We start from the raw sequence: 24,863 nt of genomic DNA on the forward strand, positions 1-24,863 counted from the left end.
TGAGTAGGCAACTTACACAGAGACGAGTGACTATAAGGTATTACAAAGAAGGCCATTTATTCTCAGTTCATAAATCAGCTCATAAGGGCAGATGTTTTGCTTAACAGGATGCTGTCACTTCCATTTCTGCCTCAGGCAGTGGACGCAGGATAAAATGCAGCGTTGTGAAATTGTATAAGCCACTAATCCTGCGGCTTTTATTTATAGAGAGTTGTGGGAACATGCATGCTGTTTCTCATAATGAGCACTGGTCAAGGAACAGTAAAGGGAAACCCAGCACTGGACAGGAGGTATACATTCAGGACTACACTGCTGTTAGCCAACAGTGTCCTGCTAAAGGTCATGACCAACTAAGAATATCCTTGGCCTGTTAATACACACTTGCAGATTGATGCAGGTCTCCATCTCAGTGGCTCAGGGCTACTCTAAATGGGCCAACAATAGGGGAGGTCGGTGGATAGAGGCACGCAGGCTCTGCATATTTTTAAATTTCTAAAATATAAAAGACCACCCAAAAAGTAATTTTGTTGGTGTTTAAAAGATTCTAAAATACAGCCTTTTAAATCTAAAGAAAATAGGATATAGTCTCCTCTCTGTGTGTAGAATTTTTTTAATGATGAATTTGTCATAAATTTAAAAATATATTCAAGGCCTAATAACAATTGCATACCATACATATTTTTACAGCAGTATTCATTTTTTTTCAGCTTATAATTAGTCTCCTGTTTAACTTAGGGCAAAGTTGAAGCATGATCTCACTGTCTAAGCCTTCAAAATAGCTTCCTTGGGGAGCTTGATAAATAACGCAGGCATTTGGATGGATCCTTTTTAGCATTTTGATGGATTCTTCTTATTGAGGTACCAGATCCGTGGTTACTGCTGAGCTAAATTCTCAAGAGTTCAATCAAGAAATGACAATTTAAAGAAGCTAAGCCTCACTGATTGGGTATACAATTGCCAGGTGATAGCATTTGTGTACTTGATAGAGCATTTGGCTTTCAAAACCAACTTACAAAGGAGGCATCATCATAACTAGCATGTCATAGGCAAGAAAACCAGTAAGGTGGGCAGCTGCTAGGCCTAGGATTCTAACATGGAACTGAAACGTTAGTTCTGAGTGGCTTCGAAGCACAACCTCTGTCTCCCAGTGGAGTGAGGTTACATTCCAGCTTCTGGTATCATCCATTTTGCTCTCTCAATAGTGCAAAGACAGCTCAGTGCACGTTCCCCTCATCTTTCCATTCATTCATCATTTTCAGCAACTGATGAATTACTTTCCAGGGCCAATTCATCAGTCTTCCGAGTAAATGCAAAGGGTTTTTTCCCTTATCGATGCACGATCGCCATCTAGTGGTAACTATGTGGTAACAACGGGATAGTCTCTAATGAGTTATTAATTTTTTTTTCTTTCCCAAGTCTTCAGACACAAACCCCACTAAAGAACTTACAGAGGGTACATTCAGACAGAACCAATTAAGTGTAAGGAATATATGGCAATGATAAGCTGTGTGAATTATACTATCTTGACAAAGACTCAGGAAATTATTTTACAAAAAATTTAACATGCCTTCAGTTGGTATAAAATCCGCATAATTGTATAATATTTATAGATAAGGTTATGGCAGGGGTGGGAGGAAGCAAGCATAAGAAGCTGGGTGAAAAATATCTAGGCCCCAGGTAAAATCTGGGGCATTGCATGGGTACCTGTATTGCCTGGAGTTGCAGAGGGTAAGAGGGAAAACAGGCAGATCCGAGGGGTCAGCCACTCCAGCCAAAACACCATGAGGCTTCAAGCTCAGGCTTAAGAGAACAAGGTGAAGAGCAGAAAGTAATCAAGGAAGACACCAAACATCTTCCTCTGTCCTCAGTATGCATGCAAATGAGTACATGTACCTGAGCAAGCACACACACACACACACACACACACACACACACACACACACACACACACAGAGAGAGAGAGAGAGAGAGAGAGAGAGAGAGAGAGAGAGAGAGAGAGAAAATCATAGCTAAAATTCTTTTTCTCACTTATTTCCTTTCCTTCACTTATGCTTATGTTACAAAATGCCAGAAGTACAATTATTTAATGCATAATCCTTAAGAAAGTGTAGCCTACATCTATTGAAAAATAACTAGTAACTGGAGAAATAAGTAGGTTTCAATACACATGTGAAAGATGGAGCAATCAGATGATTGCTTCTGTTTTAACTTTAGGTGATGTCTATGACTTTAGCCATCTGACTTCATGTTGCCCACTTCAACCTAATTCCTATAGTCGCTCATTCTTTGGATTCAAAGCATCTGATCACTATTTCTGACTTACAAAATCCACTTCTGTTGTCATTTCAAAAGGCATAGAAGATTGTGCAAACATATGTAGTTTGAGAGGTCTAAGTATTTGGTTATATGTAATAATTTAAAGTGTGTTTAATATCTACTATCTAGTAACATATGATAAAGGTCTTTGAAGTTGCCTCATCTGCATTCCCCATGCTTTTCAAATGCAAGTCTTCTCTTTGTATGTTGTATTCTTATAAACATGCAACTGAATTCAATTTCCTAGTGCTAGATCCTGCATGCTGTAATTCAAACCTGCCAGGCAAAATGTGCCCACTGTAACCGTGGAGTTACCACTGTTAAAGTGTGGCTAACCACTTTCTCATTGGATTTGAGGCTTGCTCCACAGGAAGAGATTTCATGATTGGTACTGTAGTCCTGGTAAGAAGTCTGTGGATGGCATACTTCCTAAGGCCCTATGGTGTCGAGTAGAACCTGCTTTGTTATTTTGATAAATGACCATGCTGTCAAATTGTCTTCTGAATATTTATGTTGATATTTGTAGGCCTGGGCTGCACATAGAAGCTTCACTTTGGACAGCAGCAAATGGAAAGAAAAATAATTGACCAAACTGCTGAGGATAAAAAAAGACCGAGTGCTGAGCAGTAAATGGGATTTCAATATTAATATCCCCCACACATCCTTACCTCCACCCCATGGCTCAGTGAACACCATTGCAGAGGAGATGGAAATAACACACAGAAGAGTTGGAGGCTGGGGGGAGGGGACTATGAAAGGCGGTCTCCTTTCAATCACGGACTCATGGAAACTGTGCTCACCTGCACACGATCTACACAAGATCAAGCCAACCAAAATCCCAACTCATTACTGAGGAAATACTGGCAGTTGGTAGCAGCCAGGGGAGGGACAACCCTTCTTTATTGAGTGTATGACAATTGGTAGGACTTCCATGCTCATGCCCATGTATAAACAGGCAGAGTTATAACTGGACTTGGTGAGTTTACAAAAATTAAAAAGACTTGAAATTAGAAGGTGGGTATGTTTCAGGAATATGAAGATAGGAGACAGATTTGATTGTCTTTAATTATATACAGGTATAAAATTCTCAAAAATAAAGAAAACTTTAAAAACACAGGAAGTTGGTTGTTTTGTACAATTGGCTGTTTGTACTATACTGACGACTTCCACTTTTGTCTGTGTTTTTGCTGTTTGCGTGACAGATGCAATCTTACTTAAGAGGAGCGTGAGACTTTCATCTGGGATATGAGTGACAAATTGTCTCAACTTCCTCACTTGTCTGTCTTCTGAGTTAGTTTGTGATACTTTTACTCCTATGATGGTTTTATTTTGTTTTAGTATAGCCAGTCCTTTGAAATCTTAACAATATGGTTTCATGAATATCACCAGTATAATGACACCAGTTGACATGCTAACATGGAGGGGGAAATAAAAGTCCCATCCCTGGATTTCAATTAGTCAGATGTCAATCCCTACAGTCAATCAATGGCTGCTCAGAGACTGGGGAATCTGTTTTCTCTATGAGTGAGCTCCCTGCTAGGTTATTCAATACAAAGGGGTCAATCCTAAACACATGTACTCTTGAAGATAACACACACATATATAACAATAGTAATTACATATAAGAGATCATGAATTTGAGAGGGAATAAGGGGGCACAGGAGGAGTTGGAGGGAAGAAGGAAGAATGGAAAGGATGTGAATACAGCACTCAGGTATGAAATTATCAAAAAGTTAAAATTTTAAGTAAAAAAAAAAACTATAAATGACCTAAAGCTTTCTGTGTGGTTCATTAATGAAGCAGAAGGACAATCTACTGTCTATTGAATATATTTAATATTCCTCTATTTTCAGTGTAATTTGGATTACTTCATAAGCAAGTTCTTTCTCAAGGCTTTAATATTTGAGTCCAATGACTCTGAATTTTGCCATTCTTTGTAAAGTCTTCTGTTTCCTATATATTTTCTTTTACTATATTACCCGAGACTTCAAGAGGCATTGGATTTATTTTACTACCTGTAACCCTCCTTTTATCCAGTGCTAACAGTGTGATAACTGTTATACTGTTTATGAATTTGAGATGTTTGCTGGCAAAATGGAAATAGGAAACAATGACCAACTTTGGTTAGTCAGGTGTACTACTGTCATACCAAGTAGGATTAACCTCTAAAATTTTTTAAATTTTACTTTTTTTATATGTATGTTTGTGTGTGTCTGTGTCTGTGTCTGTGTCTGTGTCTCTGTATGTCATGTATGTATGTACCAGTGGAGGTCAGAAGAGGTCATTTGATCCCCTGAAGCAGGAGTTACAGGCAGTTATGAGCCACCTGACATGGGTGCTGGGAACCAAACTTGGAGCCTCTGGAAGACCAGTAAGCATTCTTAATGGCTGACCCAACTTTCCAGCCCAGCTTCTCAATTTTTTTTTTCAGTTAAGTCAGTGTACGTGAAGAAAAATAGCTCTTGCTACAGCTCTTAGTTGTCCACAAGAACTTGACAATAAGACCCTATTTCTGAAGATACCACACACTTTGGCAATGGGACACAGTTCTGACCAGGAAGCTTCCTCTTCGTTGGAAACTATGAAGTTTGTTGGAGGGGAAAATCTTCAGCAGTATTACCCAGCTGTGAATGTTGTAAACTGCATTAATGACCAGTGTGACAAGAGATGCCCACATATATAACAGTGGCACAAATGTTATGGAGTAACCAACTGTTTTCTGATTGGATTTTAGGCCCACTCCATACAATGACATGCATGCTTGGTACTGTAAATCTGGCCAAGAATACATAGTTGAAAACTCAGAGGTCCAGTGGGTAAACCTGCTACTTTTATCCTGCTCAATGGATACCCTATCAAAGTGTTCTTCAAATTAATATCTTTATACCATAAATTAATATATCTCTCAGACCTCACTAGATAAGTTTCCTTGTGCAGTCAGTGGTGGTTAACACGGAAAATAACAACTGATCAAAGTGCAAAGACTAAGTGTTGGTAGATTGTCCAGTGGAACAATTTTAGCTAACTCCCTGTCCCCAAGGCTCAGGCACCATCATGGAAAAAAGAATAAAATGATTGTAAGAACCAGAGGTCAGGGAGGAGCAGAGTGGAATGGTGTCTTCTGGATGTGACAGGACAGCTGTACTCATGACTGTACAGCAGCCATGGTTGCATACACAAGACCTGCAGGCAATCAAGCCAATCAGCATTCGAGCACAAAAGCAGGAGGGGTCGTGTGCCTCCACCCCTACCTGAGAAGATAGTGACAGTTGATGGATGCTGTGGGCAAGCAAGTTTTCCTTAAGGGTGCGGCCCCTGGTAGGGTAATCACACTCCAGTGGACAGCCCTACACTTGGGATTATATGGGTAGGAAAAACTAAACTCTGTGGGTTAATTTTTAAAAAGACATCAGGAAGTTGAAATTGGGAAGGGTTGGGAAGGTAGAGATGGATCTAGGAGAAGTTAGGGGAAGAATGGGGTTGGAGATCATCAAAACACATTGTATGAAAAATTTGAAGAATCAATAAAAATAGTTTTTTTTTTCCAGTTCAAGTGGCTTTAGTGGTGAATATGTTTTAGAAAAATGGTTCATCCTGTAAATGTTTTTTTAAAGTAGCTCTGAAGTTGACAGAGAATGTATCCTACTCAACATTATAGAAGCCACCCAAAATGAGCAATACAAATTGACAAGAAATTTACGAGCTCATTTTTATATGACTAGAACAGGAGGTGAGCCAATGCTAACACATTTTATCTTCGCCCACAGTGTTGTCTAAGGAAGAAAACTCGATCATAGTTTGAGCTGAGGGAGAATATGATTACATTACTTACCTATGATTGATTCCACTGGATCAAGTTAGATTAAAATATAATGGGTAAAACAAAATTTTTTTAAAGTTTGACATTTTTCACTTTTAAAATTTTGGTTGACCATTTCATACATATATGCAACAGCTTCCCATCATTTTTGCCCCACTGTCCTTCCCACTGAATGCTTGCTTATTCTCAACAAGTCAAGTTTTAAAATATATATGAAGACAGAAAAAAAATAGTATCTTCAGCCATAAGTTGTTTTCAAAGACTAACTGAAACAGGCAAAGTGAAAACTCAAATGTCACAAATTTAAATTGACTTAAATTTCAAAAATCATGATTCTCTATAGCTTTCTACATACACATTTTATATGAATACAGTCTCTAGTGATGTTCTACAAATATTAAGTACTATAAAATGTTTGAGGTCTGAATGATAAACTCTTTCAGAATTTATCTTCACCCCAAGAAAATTTAAAAAAAAAATTAGTTTTGAAGGTTGTTTTTAATAATGGTATCTTCAAGTATAGCAGAAGAACATTTGCCATTGAAATCGCTCACTTAACAACGTATTTCCTTCACTGTTTTCATCTGAAGCACTGTAGAAAAACAGTACAGCAGCATTCACAACTCCCCTGCCATAAGAAAGAACTGAATGTAAATCCCTATTAAAAGTGAATAATGATGTATCTAACCTCATTTTAATTTCAGTAATTGACTGAGGAAACAGAAAGATCTATTAAAAGGACCATTGCTGGTCAGGCACTAATGAGAAAACATCTGAGTCACTGGCTGTCATGGTAACAGGGCATTATCAAAATCTGATCAGTATGCCTAGGAGCTACTGAAGTGATAGGCCACACTTCTAATTGTGCTGTCTCTCCTTACAAGATGGGCTCTGTGCTTCTCAGGGGTGAGAGGGTGGCGGGGCTCTGTTGATCAGATGAGAGATGTAAGACATGTTCGTAAATTAAGTTCAAGCATATAGTAGCAAGGATGAATTCAACATTGGGAAGCTTTCAAAATTTACTAAAAAGAAAAAAAAACCCTACTCAGTCTTGTCATTGCCTTTTCAGATTTCTGAATAAGCTTATTTATTTTTTCAATCTAATTTCAAAAATGGTTACTGCAAAAGGAACGTGATGAAAACGTGAAAATGACTCAATGAGGGAGCTCCCTAAGAAAAGAACTTCCAACTGGAAGAGTTTAGAAATGAACCCAAGAACCAAAAATGATTAGGCCAGAGTAGGAAGATTCAGAAATAAGAGTATTCAAAAAGTGTGAAAAAATAAGAATGAATAGAAGAAAGTAGTCAGCCTTGTTTGGCAGAAGTTGTTAATAAGGAGGCATAGACAGACTTTTGTGCTGCCTGTGTGCTTAACAGAACCCTTTCTGTCACTCCCTGAGGCTTCTGGAGACACGGTGTCAGTGAATTCTGAAGTGTATTCAGATCTGTTTGTTCTCTGTAATATGCTGAGTGCCATTGGATTCTAACGGAAATTGATCATGGCCTTCTGGTCCTTTTAGGTAGATAATTTAATTCTAAAAGGAAAACCTGCAGATTAACAGAGACACAATAAACGCTGGCATGCATTATTGACTGGAATCCCATGTGTCCTCTCAGAGCTGGTGCACATAAGCAGCATTAATAGTGCCTGTCCTGGAAAGCTTGACTCTCTTGCTAACTGTGTCAGCCTGTGGACCGAGTTTCGCATGTATCAATATGAAAGGCAACAAACCTACAGTTAATATAATGAAGTCCAATGGCACATTCATCTACATCATTCTACATTGTGAGGAGGGTGTAAAATTTCAGAGGAAATAAACAGCTGTTCTTTCAAAGCTATAGAGTATGGCAGCAGATGATCAGTCACTTTCCCGGATGGAATTGGGCTGTATAGGGGTTGTGTGCACTGACCTGGGGTGGAAGCAGCAGTCTGACAACCAGTCGGTGTGGCCAGATCCTGTAAGAAGCACGTTGCCCTTTGGGAGGCCCACCATCTTCCAGAGGCGATCCTCACTGCAGGAGACCAGAATGTCTTTGCAGGGGTGCATGACGATACTGCACACACAGAGAGAGAAAAAAGGGCATTGTGGATGGATGAAAGTAAGAAGTTTCCAATGTGAATAAAGAAACATCAATTACTGCTCCATTTTAGCAAGGCAGGCTCATAGAGTCTCAAAAACAGACTCTATATTCCATTTCTAACCCTAAGACCTCTCTCAGCATCATCAATCTAAACAACTCACTGGATCTCAGATTCCTCATTTATGAAATGAAGTCGTTGTTTTGGGTGATCTTGCATGTATAATTCTGGGTTTAAAACAACAGCTGGTTCTTCTTTTGGAGGGGAAAGGCACCACTGGCATTTTTGTGTTAAGATATTGTAACAATAAAAAATTTATTACAAAAAAAAAGAAAGCTCTGCTCTTTCTCTGTTCTGCTCTGTCTCTTCCCCCACCATTTTTCCCTTTCTCCACACATTCCTTCCTCTCCAGGCCTGGGTCTCCTCTCCCCATGCCCCTCCCTTTTCCTCCTAATAAAGCTCTGAATACAGAATAAAAAAAAAGAAAACCATTTTCAGAGTACAGTCTGTCTTCAAATAGGTATTATCTTGAAAGAAGGTAATGAATCATAACCACATTACTATAGTTTGATAATAAATATGATTGAAGCACTAACTCAGTGGCCCACTAACTTCACCGTGATAAGGAGTTCAACTTTGTTACCATGCTACTTAGACTAGTTTCAATCAATGCCTAGTATACAAATTATAGTAATGAATTCAAGATGTATCAAGAAATTTCCACTTTATAAAGGCCCAAAGGGAAATGAGAAAGAAGAATATATAATTAACGATTAACACAATGAACATTATTATCTGAACTGGACCCTATCACTGTGACTATTAAATATAGGAGCCAAATTATCGCAAAATTGAGTCTACCAAGCTAATGCCTGATATTTTGTCTATTGCAATGCTTTAATCTTATTTACACAGAGTCTCGTCTATGCCTTATGATTCAATGGATGCAGATGAGTCTTATGTTTAAGTACTACTAAAATACCAACTTAAAAAAAATACCAACTTCAATATTAACAAATGTAAAATTTTTGCTTGGTTATTTTAGTTCCAACATAGAACATGCTTACTTACCTAGACAGTACAATGAAACAAAACATGATTAAGAAATAATACTGCACAGACACTTCTCTAGTCTCTGAATGGCCTTGCTATTTTGTTCTGGAATAGGGACTTTAGGGAATCAATTACTCAAGAAATTAGGTCTCTGATCTATTATTCCAGGTCTTTCATGACAAAAATTATATTCTCATTATCTATTCCTTCATCAATACTGTTAAACCTCCAGATTATGAACTGAAGTGGTCTGGTGTCAGAGTTCAACAACATGCATTCACCATGCTGGAGATTACAGATCTAGTGAAACTGCTTCACTTACCATTTTTTAGTATTTTACTACTCAAAGTAAAGACAACGGAAGGAAAATTATTCATATTTCAGTTCAGCACAATGTTGGTTTTGACTTTCAGAAGGCCAATTCATGAAAGAAATTTATTACAGCTCAAACAGCTAAAGGATGCATTTATGGAACTTAATTAGAAGAAAAATATGATGAGAGGTAAAAATGTCAGATTGAAACGAATTCTGTATTCAAATGCACACTGGAAGGCATAGCAAATCCTTGGAGCTACTGAGTATGATGTATGTTGGCTCACAGCTTTCCTGGCAGACACAGTCACACTTGACTAGATGATAAATGACCCTCTTTAAGTGAAGATAACTAAAATCATTGATGTCTTTACTAACTTTGAGAGATAAGTTTCCAAAATGACTTTTGTGAGGGGAGCTATTTGTAGAAGGCAGAGGGCAGGAATAAACAGAAACTCAATAAAAGCAAAGCCGTTTGGAAATGTCCTCTCTGGCTCTCCTCAGTCCTTTCACATTGATGCTTCCTGGTCACATGGTAATGAATTCTACCATTCTATGTCTTTTTGTGTGTGTGTGTGTGTGTGTGTGTGTGTGTGTGTGTGTGTGTGTGTGTGTGTGTTCACACACTCACACATGCATAGTAGTCCTCACTTATCTGCAAGGGACACAGTCCAAGTCACTCTACCTAGTGGACAAAGGAAAAAAAAAAAAACACCTATAGCACTGAACCCTCTATTCTTGGCACTGTTTTAGTTTTCCTACATACATATAATTTGGGATAAAGTTAAATTTAGAAATTAGGTGCTGTAAGTGATTACAGAAATAACTAGTGATGAGATGGAAACATATAACACATTTTCTGCTCATGGCTTCCACTCATAAATGATTGTCTTTTCTATTTCCACTCAGCACTTCCCATGCACCATGATGTCTGGCAACTATACTAGCACAAATGTATTTTTTCCCACAATTTTATGAACAGAGTTGCTCTTGTCCTGGATTTTGGCAACTTCTTCTTATGCTTTTTATTTATTTTTAGCAATTTTGTTCTTCTCTTAATAAGCCAAGAATGTCTAACTTTTCATCTAATGTGGGAACTTCATGGTTTTTCTGGGACACATCTGACTTGTCAAGGACTTTTGCACTTAGAACCGTTATAAAGTTTTCTAAAATGCTTATTTAGTCACAAGCACTTTGATATCATGACTCTGGTGAATCCTGTCACAAAGTGACTAACGAGAAGGCAGTGCACACAGAGTGTACCTGTTGGCAAGAGAGGTATTCCCCATTCCAGCCAGGATGGGGCAGTCTAGCACAAGTTTCTGTTGCGTTACACACATATAATCTATGCATTTTATATGCCATATTGTTTGTTTCTGAAGTTTGCTGTTTAAGATTTTTGGATCATAGCTGACCTTGTATAACTGATGTCATGAAAGGCAAAATATTACATAAGGGGCTGTTTCTGTATATTTGTGCAAATGTATGTGTACATGAAATATATATATATGTACATGCATATATATATATACTCTGTGTATACATGTAAGTGTGCATGAAATATGCAATATGCATATGTATAATCTTTTTTTTTTTTTGGTTTTTCGAGACAGGGTTCTCTGTGTAGCTTTGTGCCTTTCCTAGAACTCACTCTGTAGCCCAGGCTGGCCTCAAACTCATAGAGATCTGCCTGACTCTGCCCCCCAAGTGCTGGAATTAAAAGCGTGTGCCACCACTGCCTGGATAATCTTTTTTTCTGATAAATATGTGAACACTTCAGTCAAACACTGATATTCTATTCTGTAAAGATTAGAACATTTAATTCATCCATGAATAGATCGTTAAAAGAATAGAAATAGCCGGGCGGTGGTGGCGCACGCCTTTAGTCCCAGCACTCGGGAGGCAGAGGCAGGTGGATCTCTTGTGAGTTCGAGGCCAGCCTGGTCTACCAAGTGAGTTCCAGGAAAGGCGCAAAACTGCACATAGAAACCCTGTCTCGAAAAACCAAAACCAAAAAAAAAAAAAAAGAATAGAAATATTTAAGCATAATTGAAAGTAACGAATAACCAGTAAGGACATGTTTTAATTATTCATTGAACAAGTTTAGTCTGAACCAAGAGGTGAAAATCCAAGTTCAATAATTCTGAGGCCAAGAACTAGGAATATTTCCCCCAAACAGAAGTAAAGCACCATCCCCTACTCTCTTCATCATTATCATCATCATCATCAACAACAATGGTAATGATATCAAACTCCTACACTTTGTACTAAATGCTTAATTCTTACAACTGTAAGGAAAGATCACAAAAGAGGGGCTTCTGATTGTTTTGTTCGCTCTACGTTCAACCACAGCAGAGTGTGGCACATGATACCTACTTAATAAATGCAAGTCAGATATATGGCTGAGTGGCTGATGCTGGTATTGTTTGTGTTACTCTTTTGATCACATGTAAACAGTCCCAGAGAGGGTGTATGTTGCTTAGTCTCACAGTTGGAAATGGATGGAAGTTGACTTTGAGTCCAGGATGGTCTGGTTCTATGGCTGATGATTTTAGTTACTGCTGATACATACATATTTTCATAATTTTTGTTTGTAAGTGCATTACAAATACCAATAACTCATTTTAAAGAGCTTTTCTATTCTATCTTTCCTTGTATGTGCTTACATCATTTAGTCATTTTTAAATCCAAGTTAAAGAACTCCTCTGGAAAATGAGCAATACTACAATATCTAATGGTCCTGAACTAAAAGACCTACCGTTTGCAGCTAAGATTCTGTGGACACTAGAGAAACCCGATGAGTGTTAACTGTCCTAAACCATTCACATGGGGCTTTTGGCAATATGAACAATATGTTGCATTGATTATATTTAATTTCTTTTCTTATTTTAATATTATGTGTTTTCCACTGTATATTAAGTTGTCAGAAGGAATTGATGTTTCATTCAACTTTTCCCCATAGACATCTCTACATAATATATGTAGAAGAGTATTTGATATATGTCAATTCTTTAGGTGATTAATTCACTGAACATTTTCCCATCATATTCAGGCTTCAGCTTTTATAATTCTGTTTATTTCTAAATCAGTCTTTTGAAGAAGCTGAAGGAGTGGTAACCAATATTTTACAGGAATCAATTATTTAATCATTAGAGAACTCTTATTAAATGGATTTAAGCACAGTCATAATTTTTTCAGATGGAGTTACTAGAGCACCTGGAGCTTAGATGATACCCAAGGGCATGATGTCAGGAGGTGGCAGAGCCAGGATGTGCTATGACCTTGAAAGGACTGTCTCCAGAGTCCATATTCTTCAGTAAAGCAAACTCAGAACTTCAATTATCATTTCCTCTTCTTGGATAACAAGGGCAGAGAATGCTATCTCAGTTATGTTGGAGGATTTACTAAGATGTCTTTATAAGTTTCTAAAGAATAGCTACACATTTTAAAAATCTCTTTAACACTATATAGAAGGCTAGAATTATTTGATTTTTTTTCCTGAAATCTGGACACTGGCTATGTTCAGAATGATAGAATGGTGGATTAAATAAACCTGACTGGGAAAGAACGGCTTGTGGTCTGAAGCAGAGGCTGGTTTGCTTTTCCTGTAAAGGGACAGATTAGAAGCATCTTAATCTATGGGCCCTGAATTTCTGATGCAACTGTTCAGTGCTGCTATGGTAGCATGAAGGCAGCCAGAGACCAAGACTAAACAGATAAGCAAGGGTGTGATGGAATATAACTTTATTTACAAAAGTAGGTGTGGGGTCACATTTGACCTGTGGCTGGAGCTTGCTGACTTTATTTTCGGTAGAATTTTCATGACACGGAATACACTAATGTTTAATAGTGTGGGCTCAGGAGTAAGAAGTGAGTTCACATGTTTCTTCCTGTCTCATTAACTACCTATCTTTGAATACATTTCTTCATTAGCCTAAGCCTTGGATCTTATGCAAAGAATAGAAATATCAGAGTACTGATACAGTAGACTTGGGGGAACTGCATAAATTAGTACATGTAGAGGACTTGGGACAGTGCCGGGCAGGTGAGGACACAATGAACATTGATATATGCAGACAGAGTGCCATGAGGAAGCCTGCCTCACTTTACAGGCTCTAGTCTGTCATTTATAAAATTATGTTAAAAATAAGACTGAACACTGGGTGTGGTGGTGCATGCCTTCAATCACCCCGGAAAGGCAGATGAAAGCAGATGAGTTTGAGGCCAGCAGGTCTAAGCAGTGATTTCTCTCTCGGCCAGCCAAGGCTACATAGTATGACCATGTCTCAATAAAAACCAAACCAAACAAACAGCAAACATAAAAGATTGTGTTAATAGAAGTTTTCTGAAGAAAAAAAATAGTTTGTGGTGTGTGTGTGTGTGTGTGTGTGTGTGTGTGTGTGTGTGTGTGTGTGTAATAATGGCCAGCCTTCCACAATTGGTAAGATCTCTGATAAAAGTAATCTACTGTAAACAACAATTTCACAGTGAACCTAAGGAGATTTCTGTGGCTTCTTTCACAGTGAGGGGGAAAGCTCTGGAGAGACTTCACTTCTACAAGCTGAGGTCAGGTTTGCAACCGGCTCAGGTGGTAAGGAGGAACTGGTCCTTGTCAGGCTCTGGGCTCCCAGATGAAGACAGCAGAAGTCAGCCCTGCCCTCAGACTCTGCCACAAATGCATATCTTTCCACAACTACATACTGACTTCCCCTCTCCAAGATGTTTCCCAAAGTTCTAATTAAGAAGAATAAGTTCCCACTTAATGTCTCCCCAGCACCTGTTCCAAGTGCCACATAGTCACTTTACTTTAAACTTTGAATATAAGCTTTCTGCTTCTCTTTAACTTACTATTAATTATAATTACAAGACATGAAGACAAAGGCCTTGTCACCTCATTCCCAAGTTAATAAGCTTCTGACTAGGGTGGAAATAGCACAAGAAAACATCTTTGAGGTTCAAAAAAAGAAGAGGTGGGTGCATGCTAATTCTGAATCTTAATCAAGCCATGTCCCGATGAAGTATCCATGAGGTGTTTTGTTAAACAATGCACCAGGCATGTTACATAAAATATTGTCCTGTAGCTGAGAGTTTATTTTTTTTTCTCTTTATAATAGGAAACATTATTCAAGACCACATGATAGCTACTGAAATGCTCGCCTGTCTATATTGAAAATGTTTTTTTTTTCTCATGGTGGAATTACATAGGATATTTTGGAGGGAGTGAGTGTAGGTGTGTGGAGAACACTGCTAATTATCAGTAGAGTTGGTGACATAAGCACCACGGTTAGACTTTTCAAAGGGAAGAATATTATTCCAAAAGAGATTGTCACGAGAAAGACTAATTAGACACCCTTGTCTTTGCTTTCGGTAATTCAACTTTGTGAATGTTTCCTTCACTTTGCTTCACAGGCTTTAATTATTGCCAAACAGAAGGTTCAGAGTGGGCTGAGAACAAATCAACATTAAAATAACTTGTGTCCTACGACCTTAGGTTACCATTTACCTACTCGCTCTTAAAGAAAACATGTACTCGCAGTTGCTGGCTCCCCTCTGGTTTGCCACAACAAGTACACATACTATTCCCCTGACTATTGCTCATCTAATAACTGCATCTTATGTTTAGATATGCATCAGGATATGAACATTAACTTTTCCCATTATTTAAACAAATATGTGCTGAGAGGCTATGGTGTAGCATGAAAAACAGACAGGTACAGTCTCTCTCAGGGGATTCTGAACAAGTAAGGAAAAACAAAATAAACAAAATTATCTGGCTACTAAAGAACCATAAAAATGTAATATGACCATGACTGGAGGGAAGAATTTCTTTTCCATGAGTCAGTGAGGAGAGCTCTCATTGAAGAGCTCATCTTCCAACTCAAACCCAAGTGAGCGGTAGGAAAAACCTTCAGGGTGACCTCAGGACAGAGTTCCAGGCACAGATAGTTGTGTGTTGAAAAATTGACAAGTCTTGGAGAAGTTGGTACATTCAAAGATTTGGAAGAAAGCTAGGAAGACTAAGGAAAACAATCAAGGCAGACTACGGATGAGAAGACAGCCAGAATGATGGCATTCAGTGTCTTGAAGGCTCCTGTGGGATGTCTTTCTGTATGCTGTGAATATATGTTGCTCTGATTGGTTGATAAATAAAACTACATTGGCCTATGGCAAGGCATCTCAGAAGCAGGTGGGAAATCCAAACAGATATACAGAGAGAAGAAATGAGAGGAGAGGGAGACACCAGCTGTCACAGAAAGAGCAGCAAGATGCCAGCAGACCAGTAATGTCACGGCCATGTGGCAACTTATAGATGAATAGAAATGGGTTAGGTTATAAGAGCTAGCTAGCAAGGAGCTTGTCATAGGCCTAAAAATTGGTAATTAATATTAAGCTTCTGAATGATTATTTTATAAGTGAATGAGGGACCATGGGGCTGGGCAAGACCAGCCAGAACCAACAGGGACCAGAGAAACCTTCCAGCTAAATTTGGCTGCCCAACATGTTGGCTCCAGTTTCCACCTAAAACTTGAAAGAACTTAATAAGAGACTCTAAAACAGATCCAAAAATAGCTTCTACTTCATGTCTCATGCAGGCCACCGTACAGAAGACACCATGATACAGAGACACCACAGTATTTGGGCTTGAGGGCAGCATGGTGGATTCTCCTATTAGTACACAGAGCTGTCTACAAGCTTGCAGCACACTACATGGTGGATTTAGCTTTTGCTCATACAGACAAAAAGGTTTATGGGCCAACTACATGCTACCTGATGGTTGGCGGGGTAAATGTGACTCTCCTGGGTACCTCTGCCATATTGGGAAACTGAAGTGGATGGAGTCAGCAGCCAGGGCAGGCACTTCAATCTTAGCCACGCTGCAGGTTTAATGATCATAAAAAGATTATAGATACACAAAAGATAGATTCAGATAAAATAAACCTCTAAATGGTTTACAATGTATGTACAAATGTACATAGCCTTGGAAGAAAGAGGAAAAGGAAGATAGACAGTTATGTAAAGAAATAGATAGTTTTAAAAAATAAAGTCTTTAAAGAGACAATAAAAATAATAAGCCACGTAAAGGTGGAAATCACATAGAGAAACTGGATTGTAATGGCTTTGAAATTTTTAACTGCAGAAAGACATTTGATTGTAAAGGCTGCTGAGTTAAACCAATATATATTTTAAAGGTATCTTAAAACTTCAAAATTTGTGTCTAAGGATATGTTGTTTTGGAAAAGAGGTTATGCTTTTGTTTCCACAGAAGATGAGAACCTGTGGATTGCTTCCAGGCTAACATAATTTGATCAAACGAGATCTTCTGAAAGGTCAATGCAACCTTACAGACTACTGCAGCCAAGATTTATCTATAATTCTTAATTCTCTCAGCATCCCCATAAGATTGACAGTGGCCCCAATCAGCAGGAAGTAGTATCAGAAGGTACACCCTAAATCCCAAAATATTGTTTATAAATATTGATTTTTATTTAAAGGAGGTTGATTATAAATGTAATCTCTTTCTAAAGAAGAAAAGGGGATATAGATATGATAGGATAAAAGGGTAGATTATGGAATCTCCTTTTAAAGAGCAACAATTTGTTTGAAAAGTCTTATGTTGCTGTGGATTTTAGTTTATTACAAATTTAAAGTTAATTTTGTTTTACTGTATGTATATCTCTACTCTTGTTTAAGGTATTATATTTATGAAACTCATTTAAAATTGTAATGTATAATTAAGAAATACAGATTAATAATTGATCATTTATGATAATCAAACTTATAGTCATGTTAAGTTTTTTAGGTATACAAAGATATTTATTTAGGTAGGTGATCTTCAAACACTTCAAAGACCTACAGAATATGACATTTAAAAAGTTTTAAAAACTGAGACTTTTCTGGACAGTGAGACATGTCTGCTCCTGACAGCACCCATTACTTCAAAGAGGATGATGGTCATCGAAGAAACTCCATACGGAGTTTGCTTTCTTTATGGCAAAAATAGCCATTTGGGCAAGAAACTGCTCTTGCCTGGACTGCTTGATAATATGTTGTATAAACTGGACATACAGGATCCATAGGAAATTGACCACTAAATTTGCCAAAGCAAGGCAAAATGGTGCTTCAGGTTCCTGCTTCACAGAGGAGACTACCAGACATTCTACAGGACACAGGGAAAAAATGACTGAGAGACTCTAGACCTATAGTCTGAAGATGGATGCCCCAACATGGCAGAGGAACTTTGGGTGACTGTCCAGGAAGCCAGCTGTCTCTGTCATTCTAGATTTTTGGAAGTTGTTTACAATGTGCTTCCTGTTTACTTAGATTTTTTTTTTTTTTTTTTTTGGTTTTTCGAGACAGGGTTTCTCTGTGTAGCTTTGCGCCTTTCCTGGGGCTCACTTGGTAGCCCAGGCTGGCCTCGAACTCACAGAGATCTGCCTGTCTCTGCCTCCCGAGTGCTGGGATTAAAGGCGTGTGCCACCAAAGCCCAGCCTGTTTACTTAGATATTATATCCTTCTGGGGTCTTTAATATAGTTGAAGACTAAATAATTATTATAATTTTCCTTGGTTACGATAAAAGATAAGTTAGATATGAAACCTTAGACTCACAAATATAGGATAGATAAGATATTTTCTTTCTTTAATTTTGACAAATACAAATAGACTAGATATTATAGCTGTAATTCCTGCTTGACAACTGTAATTTTACTATGTTATAGTTAAAACTTTTCAATTAGATAGAAAAGGGGAAGTGCTGTGGGATGTCTTGCTGTATGCTGTGAATATGTGTTGCTCTGATTGGTTGATAAATAAAGTTGCATTTGCTTATGGGAAAGCATCTCAGAGGCAGGTGAGAAAACCAAGCAGATATACAGAGAGAAGAAAGGAGAGGAGCGGGAGATGCCAGGTGCCACAGAAAGAGCAGCAAGATGCCAACAGATCGTAATGCTACAGCCATGTGGCAACTTATAGGTGAATAGAAATGGGTTAACTTATAAGAGCTAGCTAGCAAGAAGCCTTACAATAGGCCATACAATTGGTAATTAATATTAAACCTCTGAATGATTATTTTATAAGTGGCTGAGGGAACATGTAGCTGGGTGGGACCAGGTGGGACCAAAGAAACCTTCTGGTTACAGGAGGCTGAAAAACAAAGATAGATTTATCCTGTGATGATTTCAAAGTTGTGAGTAGGTATCTAAATATTTTTGCCTATTTCCCAAGGATTATTGAGACAAAGGATAAGTGACTATGTGGCAAGGTGATAGGTGATAGAACTTTTAAGTAGTGAAGCTTAAAATGAGGTGGTTAGGTAACTGGAGTCCCCATCCTTAGAAGAATTTCAGTTAGTCTTGTGGAGTTGATCCTCATCAGAATGCCTTGTTACAGAGCAATGAGACTGATCCCTGAATTTATGTGGCATCCTGTCTTACTTACACACCCACCACTGTGATGCTGTTTGCCAACAGACCCTTGCCAGACTTGTGCAGAATCCAGCACCATATTTTTGATTCCCAGAACTATGAAGAAATAAGCTTCTTTTCTTTGCACATTTTCCAGACTCAGGCATTTTAAGACATCCATGGAAAATGGGATGAATAAAGTATATGAATGGCATGTGACTGGTATTTTTAAAGCTACCTCTAGCCATTGTGTAGAAAATGAGAATTGTGGGGCCAGTGGACAAAGAGAGCATTAGCTAAGAGTACAGTAGTAACTCAAGATAATGAATGGCTTTGATTTATTTACCCTAGAGATGCTCATCATTAGTGCAGATGCCACTATATTGTGCTCATGTTTTCACTGCTCTGCAGACAATTCAGTGCCCAACAGAAGCATATTAAAAATGGCATATTTAAGTGCAAAGTTGAAGGCAACAAAAGTCATAAAACTAATGCGGGTTCAGAGCACAGTATGTAGAAACCTGCAAATTAAAATATCGAGTCTTCTTCATTTCCTAAAGAAATGTTTTTATAAATGTACACTCACCATTTTCCTGGTATTACAAATTTAAAAAAATATAATATTAAAATCTTTGTTAGGGTTGGGTTAGCATCACATTAAATTTTACTAAACAGTCAGGGTATTTCCACCATTCATGGTCTAATTAACAGTGCCCTAATTGGAATTATAACAGCTAAATCACCTTGTTGTTATTGTTCAACATTTTTCAGTTCAGGGGCAGGAAGGGACACCAACAACTCGTCTTTTGCTTTGGTACATGGTTGGTAGTGCCAACTACAACATTGACAAGAAGAAGCCAAGACCTAAAAAGACACTGAAGTGTAAGTTACTAGACACAATTTATCATGAAACTCATCCATTTTTGTAGCATTACAGCATTGTTCCATATTATCAGTTGACAGATGCATCTAAAAACATTTTTTTCATGATACATATTATTAGAACTTTTTAATCTCATGTCAGTAATTTTTAAGTGTGCTCCAGAGCACTGATTTTACTTATTTGGTTGTATCTTTGAGGATTTCATACAATGAGTTTTGACCATATTCACACTCTCTCTCAATTCCTTTGAGATTCACCCTGGGCTCTACTCATCCACTTTTGTGTCCTTTTTCTTTTTTCACCTACCAAGGCCAATTTTTTTTTTTTTTTTTTTTTTTTTTTTGCCTATCATGTATTCATGGGCATGTGGCCTTCCATTGGAGCATTGCCACCAACACAATATTATGAAGAATTCCTCTATGAGTTGTTGAATATTCTAGTGAAAAAGAAATACTTTTAAAAATGCATACAACTAAAGGACTTTGTATGTTCCAAAAGCAGAGGAAGTCAGCACCACTGCTTTGGTTAAGTGGGATGAGGAAGTCAAGGAAACAAGGGCAGTATTTGCAAGTCTGTGAAACTGTCTCCAGGAACCTTCTCGCTACCTGAGCAGCTGAGCATTTTATGCTACATGGTTTTATATACACTGTACTCCATGTTATGAAATTGCTGTAGTTCTTTATGGTTTAACAAGTTTGAGAAGTTATATTACACATTTATGCTCTTAAGAAATCCATTTCAATAATAAAGTTTATTTGGTTATTTCATGTTTCAGCAATTTACAAGAATTCTGTATTGTTATGCATATAAAAATTTCCATCTCGCATCCCCTTTAATATATTAGTGACACAGAATTGATTTTCTTCTAAAAGGTAAAGTCAGATTTCCTCTCAGTAAGGGATTTATCATGACAAAATCTTTCCCTGAAGGATATTTAGAAATATAACCTACATGTAATACAGGGACAAATGGAAGAATTAACATCTCTGAAATAAACTTGAAGTAAGTTTACATGTAGAGGTTTCTACAGAAATCAAAACATGGTATCAACTTCTCAGGTGTCATCAAGCTAATTTGATTATTGTAATTTTAAAAAATTGACCACAGTTTTAGCATCTTCCTTATAAATGTCTTAGAAACCAAAATAATAATCTATGTCCTTATTATTCAAATATCCCCAATAAAATTCAGCCTATTTTTTAAAAATAAAACAGTTTCAAGCTTAAGAATCATATATTAAAACCAATATAGATTCTTTGCATTAATCTTCATCTCCAATTTTACGCAAACAGAAAAATGTCCGCAGACTGCATGATTCTATCATCATATCTCACCTAGGCCTTTGCAGATACTGATGGAGACAAAGGACAGATCTCCGTTTGACACTCATTGCCACTGCTGACACTGGTTAAGGCATGCTGAAGAGCTGTGGCGGCCTAGCACATCAGGTTCCGATGGATGGGACACAGGAAGTAGGGGTAGAGGATAAGAAACAGAAGTGAAAACTGTGTTTGTGGAAATGCTGCCCTCACACATTCATATCTGGAAGCTGAATTCAGGAATGGCGACAGATGGGTACAACAGTAAGTACACATTAAGGGGGCAGAATTAGTTCTTCAGTTAGGCTAACGCGAAAGCTGATGAACACACGAGACTGGTGGCATAGGTCAACAAAAGGAGACCAGGTAACCGGAAGTGTTTCTGCTTGATGGCAGCCTCACAAAAGCAAGAAATAGGAACGGAACTCTGAAATAGTCCAGGAGTGAACTACCACTTTGCATCCCCCATTCTCCTGAATTTCTTTTTACAGTGTGACTGTGGCAGGTGTATTTCCTGTTACCAAATATGGAAGGAGTGAAAATGAAGACCTGCTTGTTGATATCCTATTCTGTTGCTATCTACTCACTTTAGACCACAAGAAAACAAAACAAAAGGAACAAACGAACAGCCATGACCGAGAGAGCACTCAAACAGCAGCCGACTTCAATCCCAGGTGGACGCCCACGTTTCTTTTCACTCAACACATATCTACAAACAGTTAGAGCACAATGGACTTCAGAGATACTCCGTTTCTTGACTTACTATCTACACTGAGCTCTACCAAATTCAGAGAGTAATACATGGTAGGTGCCATACCCAAATCTTCCTCCACCTCCCCCCCTTTTTTTGTATTAGTACCCCACGCTCTTCGCTACAGCATTCAATGTCTGAAGTACAGACCCCTTCTCCAAATTACCGAAGCCTACAGTGCAACATAGGACATGACGCCTAGTTACTTTGGGCCTCATGTACATGTGTGTGAGTATGAGTGTGTGTAATTTGTCCGCATTTTAACATTTTTGCCCTTAGCAAGGAGAGGGATTCTCACTGAAAAGGTAAAGACCAGAGTTCTTACCTGGCTGCTGGGCATACCGTCTCTTGAAGCCTGCTTACTTAATCTTGCCTCATACCCTGTATTCTCTTGCCTTCTGACCTACCTCATGCAGGTTCAAGAATTTACAAGCCTCTGCTTTGGATGATGGGGCAGCCTGCTTTGTTTTCTCAGTCTTAGGTTTTGGTGACTTATAAAAATTTTCCTGATTTAATAGTAAATTTAACCAAATCCCAGCCTCATATTCATGATCTAGTGACCTTGTCCTGGTTGTTAGTATATCTTACCAATGTGTTCACTTAGGCCATGTTCAAAGGTTGGGTTGTTAAGTGTCAGGCAGGGGTGGGAAAAACTTAAGAACATTAGAGGTAAACAGTCACTAATACCCCCAAATAGAAAGTTGTACATGTAGGAAAAGAAATAATTCTTGTGCTAGCATATTTTTGACAAAGGAAATTATCTTATTTTACTGTAAACTGAAGAATTAAAAAGATTTCAGAGCCGGGCGGTGGTGGCGCACGCCTTTAATCCCAGCACTCGGGAGGCAGAGCCAGGCGGATCGCTGTGAGTTCGAGGCCAGCCTGGGCTACCAAGTGAGCTCCAGGAAAGGCGCAAAACTACGTAGAGAAACCCTGTCTCAAAAAACCCCCCCCAAAAAAAAAAGAAAAAAAAAAAAAGATTTCAGATGTCTTGATCCATCATGTTTTTGGTTAAGAGAACCAAGTAATAATTTGGACATGGGGTGAAATGCAGGGCTTAATACTGTTAGAGCAACTGCATCTAAGAAGAGGAGTCTGTGAGCAAGTCAGGGGCAGTACCCAGACCCTCTGCCTTTGGAGGCCCAAAGCAGCTTGACTGTGGTCACATAAAAACCAAGCCCCAATCCTCTATCCAGCATCTTTGTGACGCTGTCATATTACCTACCTCTGCTGCCCTATGTCTGTCATATAGCATGGCTCACATGCTGTCTAGTAAGCCTACCTCCTCACAGTGTGAGACCACTCTCTTCCTTTTTCCTCCTAAGAGTCCTTGAGATGAAGGCGTTTCTCCTTTCCTTGAGGGCCTAGACTAAGCCTCAGATCATATCGGTCTGTCTTAAATGTTCTCTTTTCTCCCTCCTTTGAGTCCAAGTTCCCTGAGTGTTCTGTGGTCTGTGTACTGCTAAGGTGGGTGGATGACCCTAAAAGTCACATGTTGGAGGCTTAATGCTCAGATGCTTACATTGATGGTATTTGGAAATGAGATCTTTGGGAAGATTAGAATGATAGGAGGCCATGGGAATGAGAGTCCCATGAAGGCATTAGTACCTTTAAAAGAAAAGGTGAAAAATTTGAGCTTGCAATCTGCTGTTGCCTTGTGGCTCCTTCTACCATATCAAATCATAGCAAGAAAGCCCCCACCAACTTATCTCCTCCAATCTAGACATTCCAGACTCTAGAATTGTGAGAAATACTTTTTTGTCTTTATAAATTATCCAGTCTTAGGAATTGGTTTGTATAACACAGGCAAAGATACATACACTGGATTTAGGACTTTGAAAAGAACCCTGAGTTTCTTTTTGGGTAAGTGGGTATAATAAGTACTTCATATAGAACATTAGATAATAATTCATAAAATGTGCCCAGCACAGTTAATAATGGGTAATGTTTATTCTAATTATTTTTTAAGTTGTTGGTCTTAAGTATTATTTCCTCACACAGTAAATGTTCAGGGAGTTTACTGTGAGACATTGTCTCCCAAATATATCCATCCAAGCCGGAGCCCCTAGAGCTGTGCGCATGCTTGGAAATAGGGAACTATGTGAGGAGTGACTTAATAACGAAGGTCACAAATATGTGGTTAGTCAGAAAGACACAACTCAGACGTGCTGAGCCTCTTGTGCGAACTCAGCAAGAGCTGGGCTTATTCAGATTCCAAACATGGTAACTTGAGAGAAAAACTTCATGCTTAATTACTATATTTATGGTAGTTTTTATATCATCAGTATAAAATGAAGAGAGCCAAATAGTGGAGTAACAAAGGAAGCCCAATTTTACTCAAAATATAGTCCTATTTTATGGACTATGGTTTAATCTAGTATAACGTCTCATTCAATTAGATTAGTGGCTCCCAATAAAAGCCAATCTATTATTTGACTCATAATTGTATTATTTTGTGCCAGTCTAAACAAACCTGGACTGAACACAATATAATCATATATACTCACTTATCTCTTTTTAACGATATTATTAATAGATTTGAGCCTCAGGAGAATATTGCAATTCAGTAAAAATGACAAAAGTCATGGCAAGTTTTGCAAAATCACTACATACAGAAAAACAAAATGTTAGCAGTATTTTGTTTTAAGAGTTGTTATTTTTTTTTCAGGTGCTGTCAGCAGTTAATTCCAGTGTTGATGTGGAATTAATATTATATTGTAATTAATATATATGTGTGTGTGTCACATTATAGCATTAACAAAACATATGAGAAAGGGGCATCAAGATCATGATGGAGAAACTTACAGAGACAAGGTAACAAACCAAGGTAACAGGGACTCATGAACTTTAGACCAATAGCCGTGGAGCCTCCATGGGACCAGACTAGGCCCTCTGCATAAGTGAGACATTTGAGCCGGGCGGTGGTG

At 38.2% G+C, this 24,863-nt stretch overlaps 1 protein-coding gene across 2 annotated transcripts in view; it reads right to left on the reverse strand.

Annotated features, from left to right (window-relative positions):
• Spag16 (sperm associated antigen 16) overlaps positions 1-24,863 on the reverse strand; it is an 836,224-nt gene that overhangs the window by 451,828 nt on the left and 359,533 nt on the right. For both annotated transcript variants that reach the window (XM_037210300.1, XM_037210301.1), the window contains one exon: positions 8,048-8,191. In XM_037210300.1, the coding sequence (XP_037066195.1) occupies positions 8,048-8,191 (144 nt within the window). The remainder of the gene's footprint in view (positions 1-8,047; positions 8,192-24,863) is intronic.

This window comes from Peromyscus leucopus, chromosome 13 (genome assembly GCF_004664715.2).
Source record: "Peromyscus leucopus breed LL Stock chromosome 13, UCI_PerLeu_2.1, whole genome shotgun sequence".
Taxonomy (NCBI): domain Eukaryota; kingdom Metazoa; phylum Chordata; class Mammalia; order Rodentia; family Cricetidae; genus Peromyscus; species Peromyscus leucopus.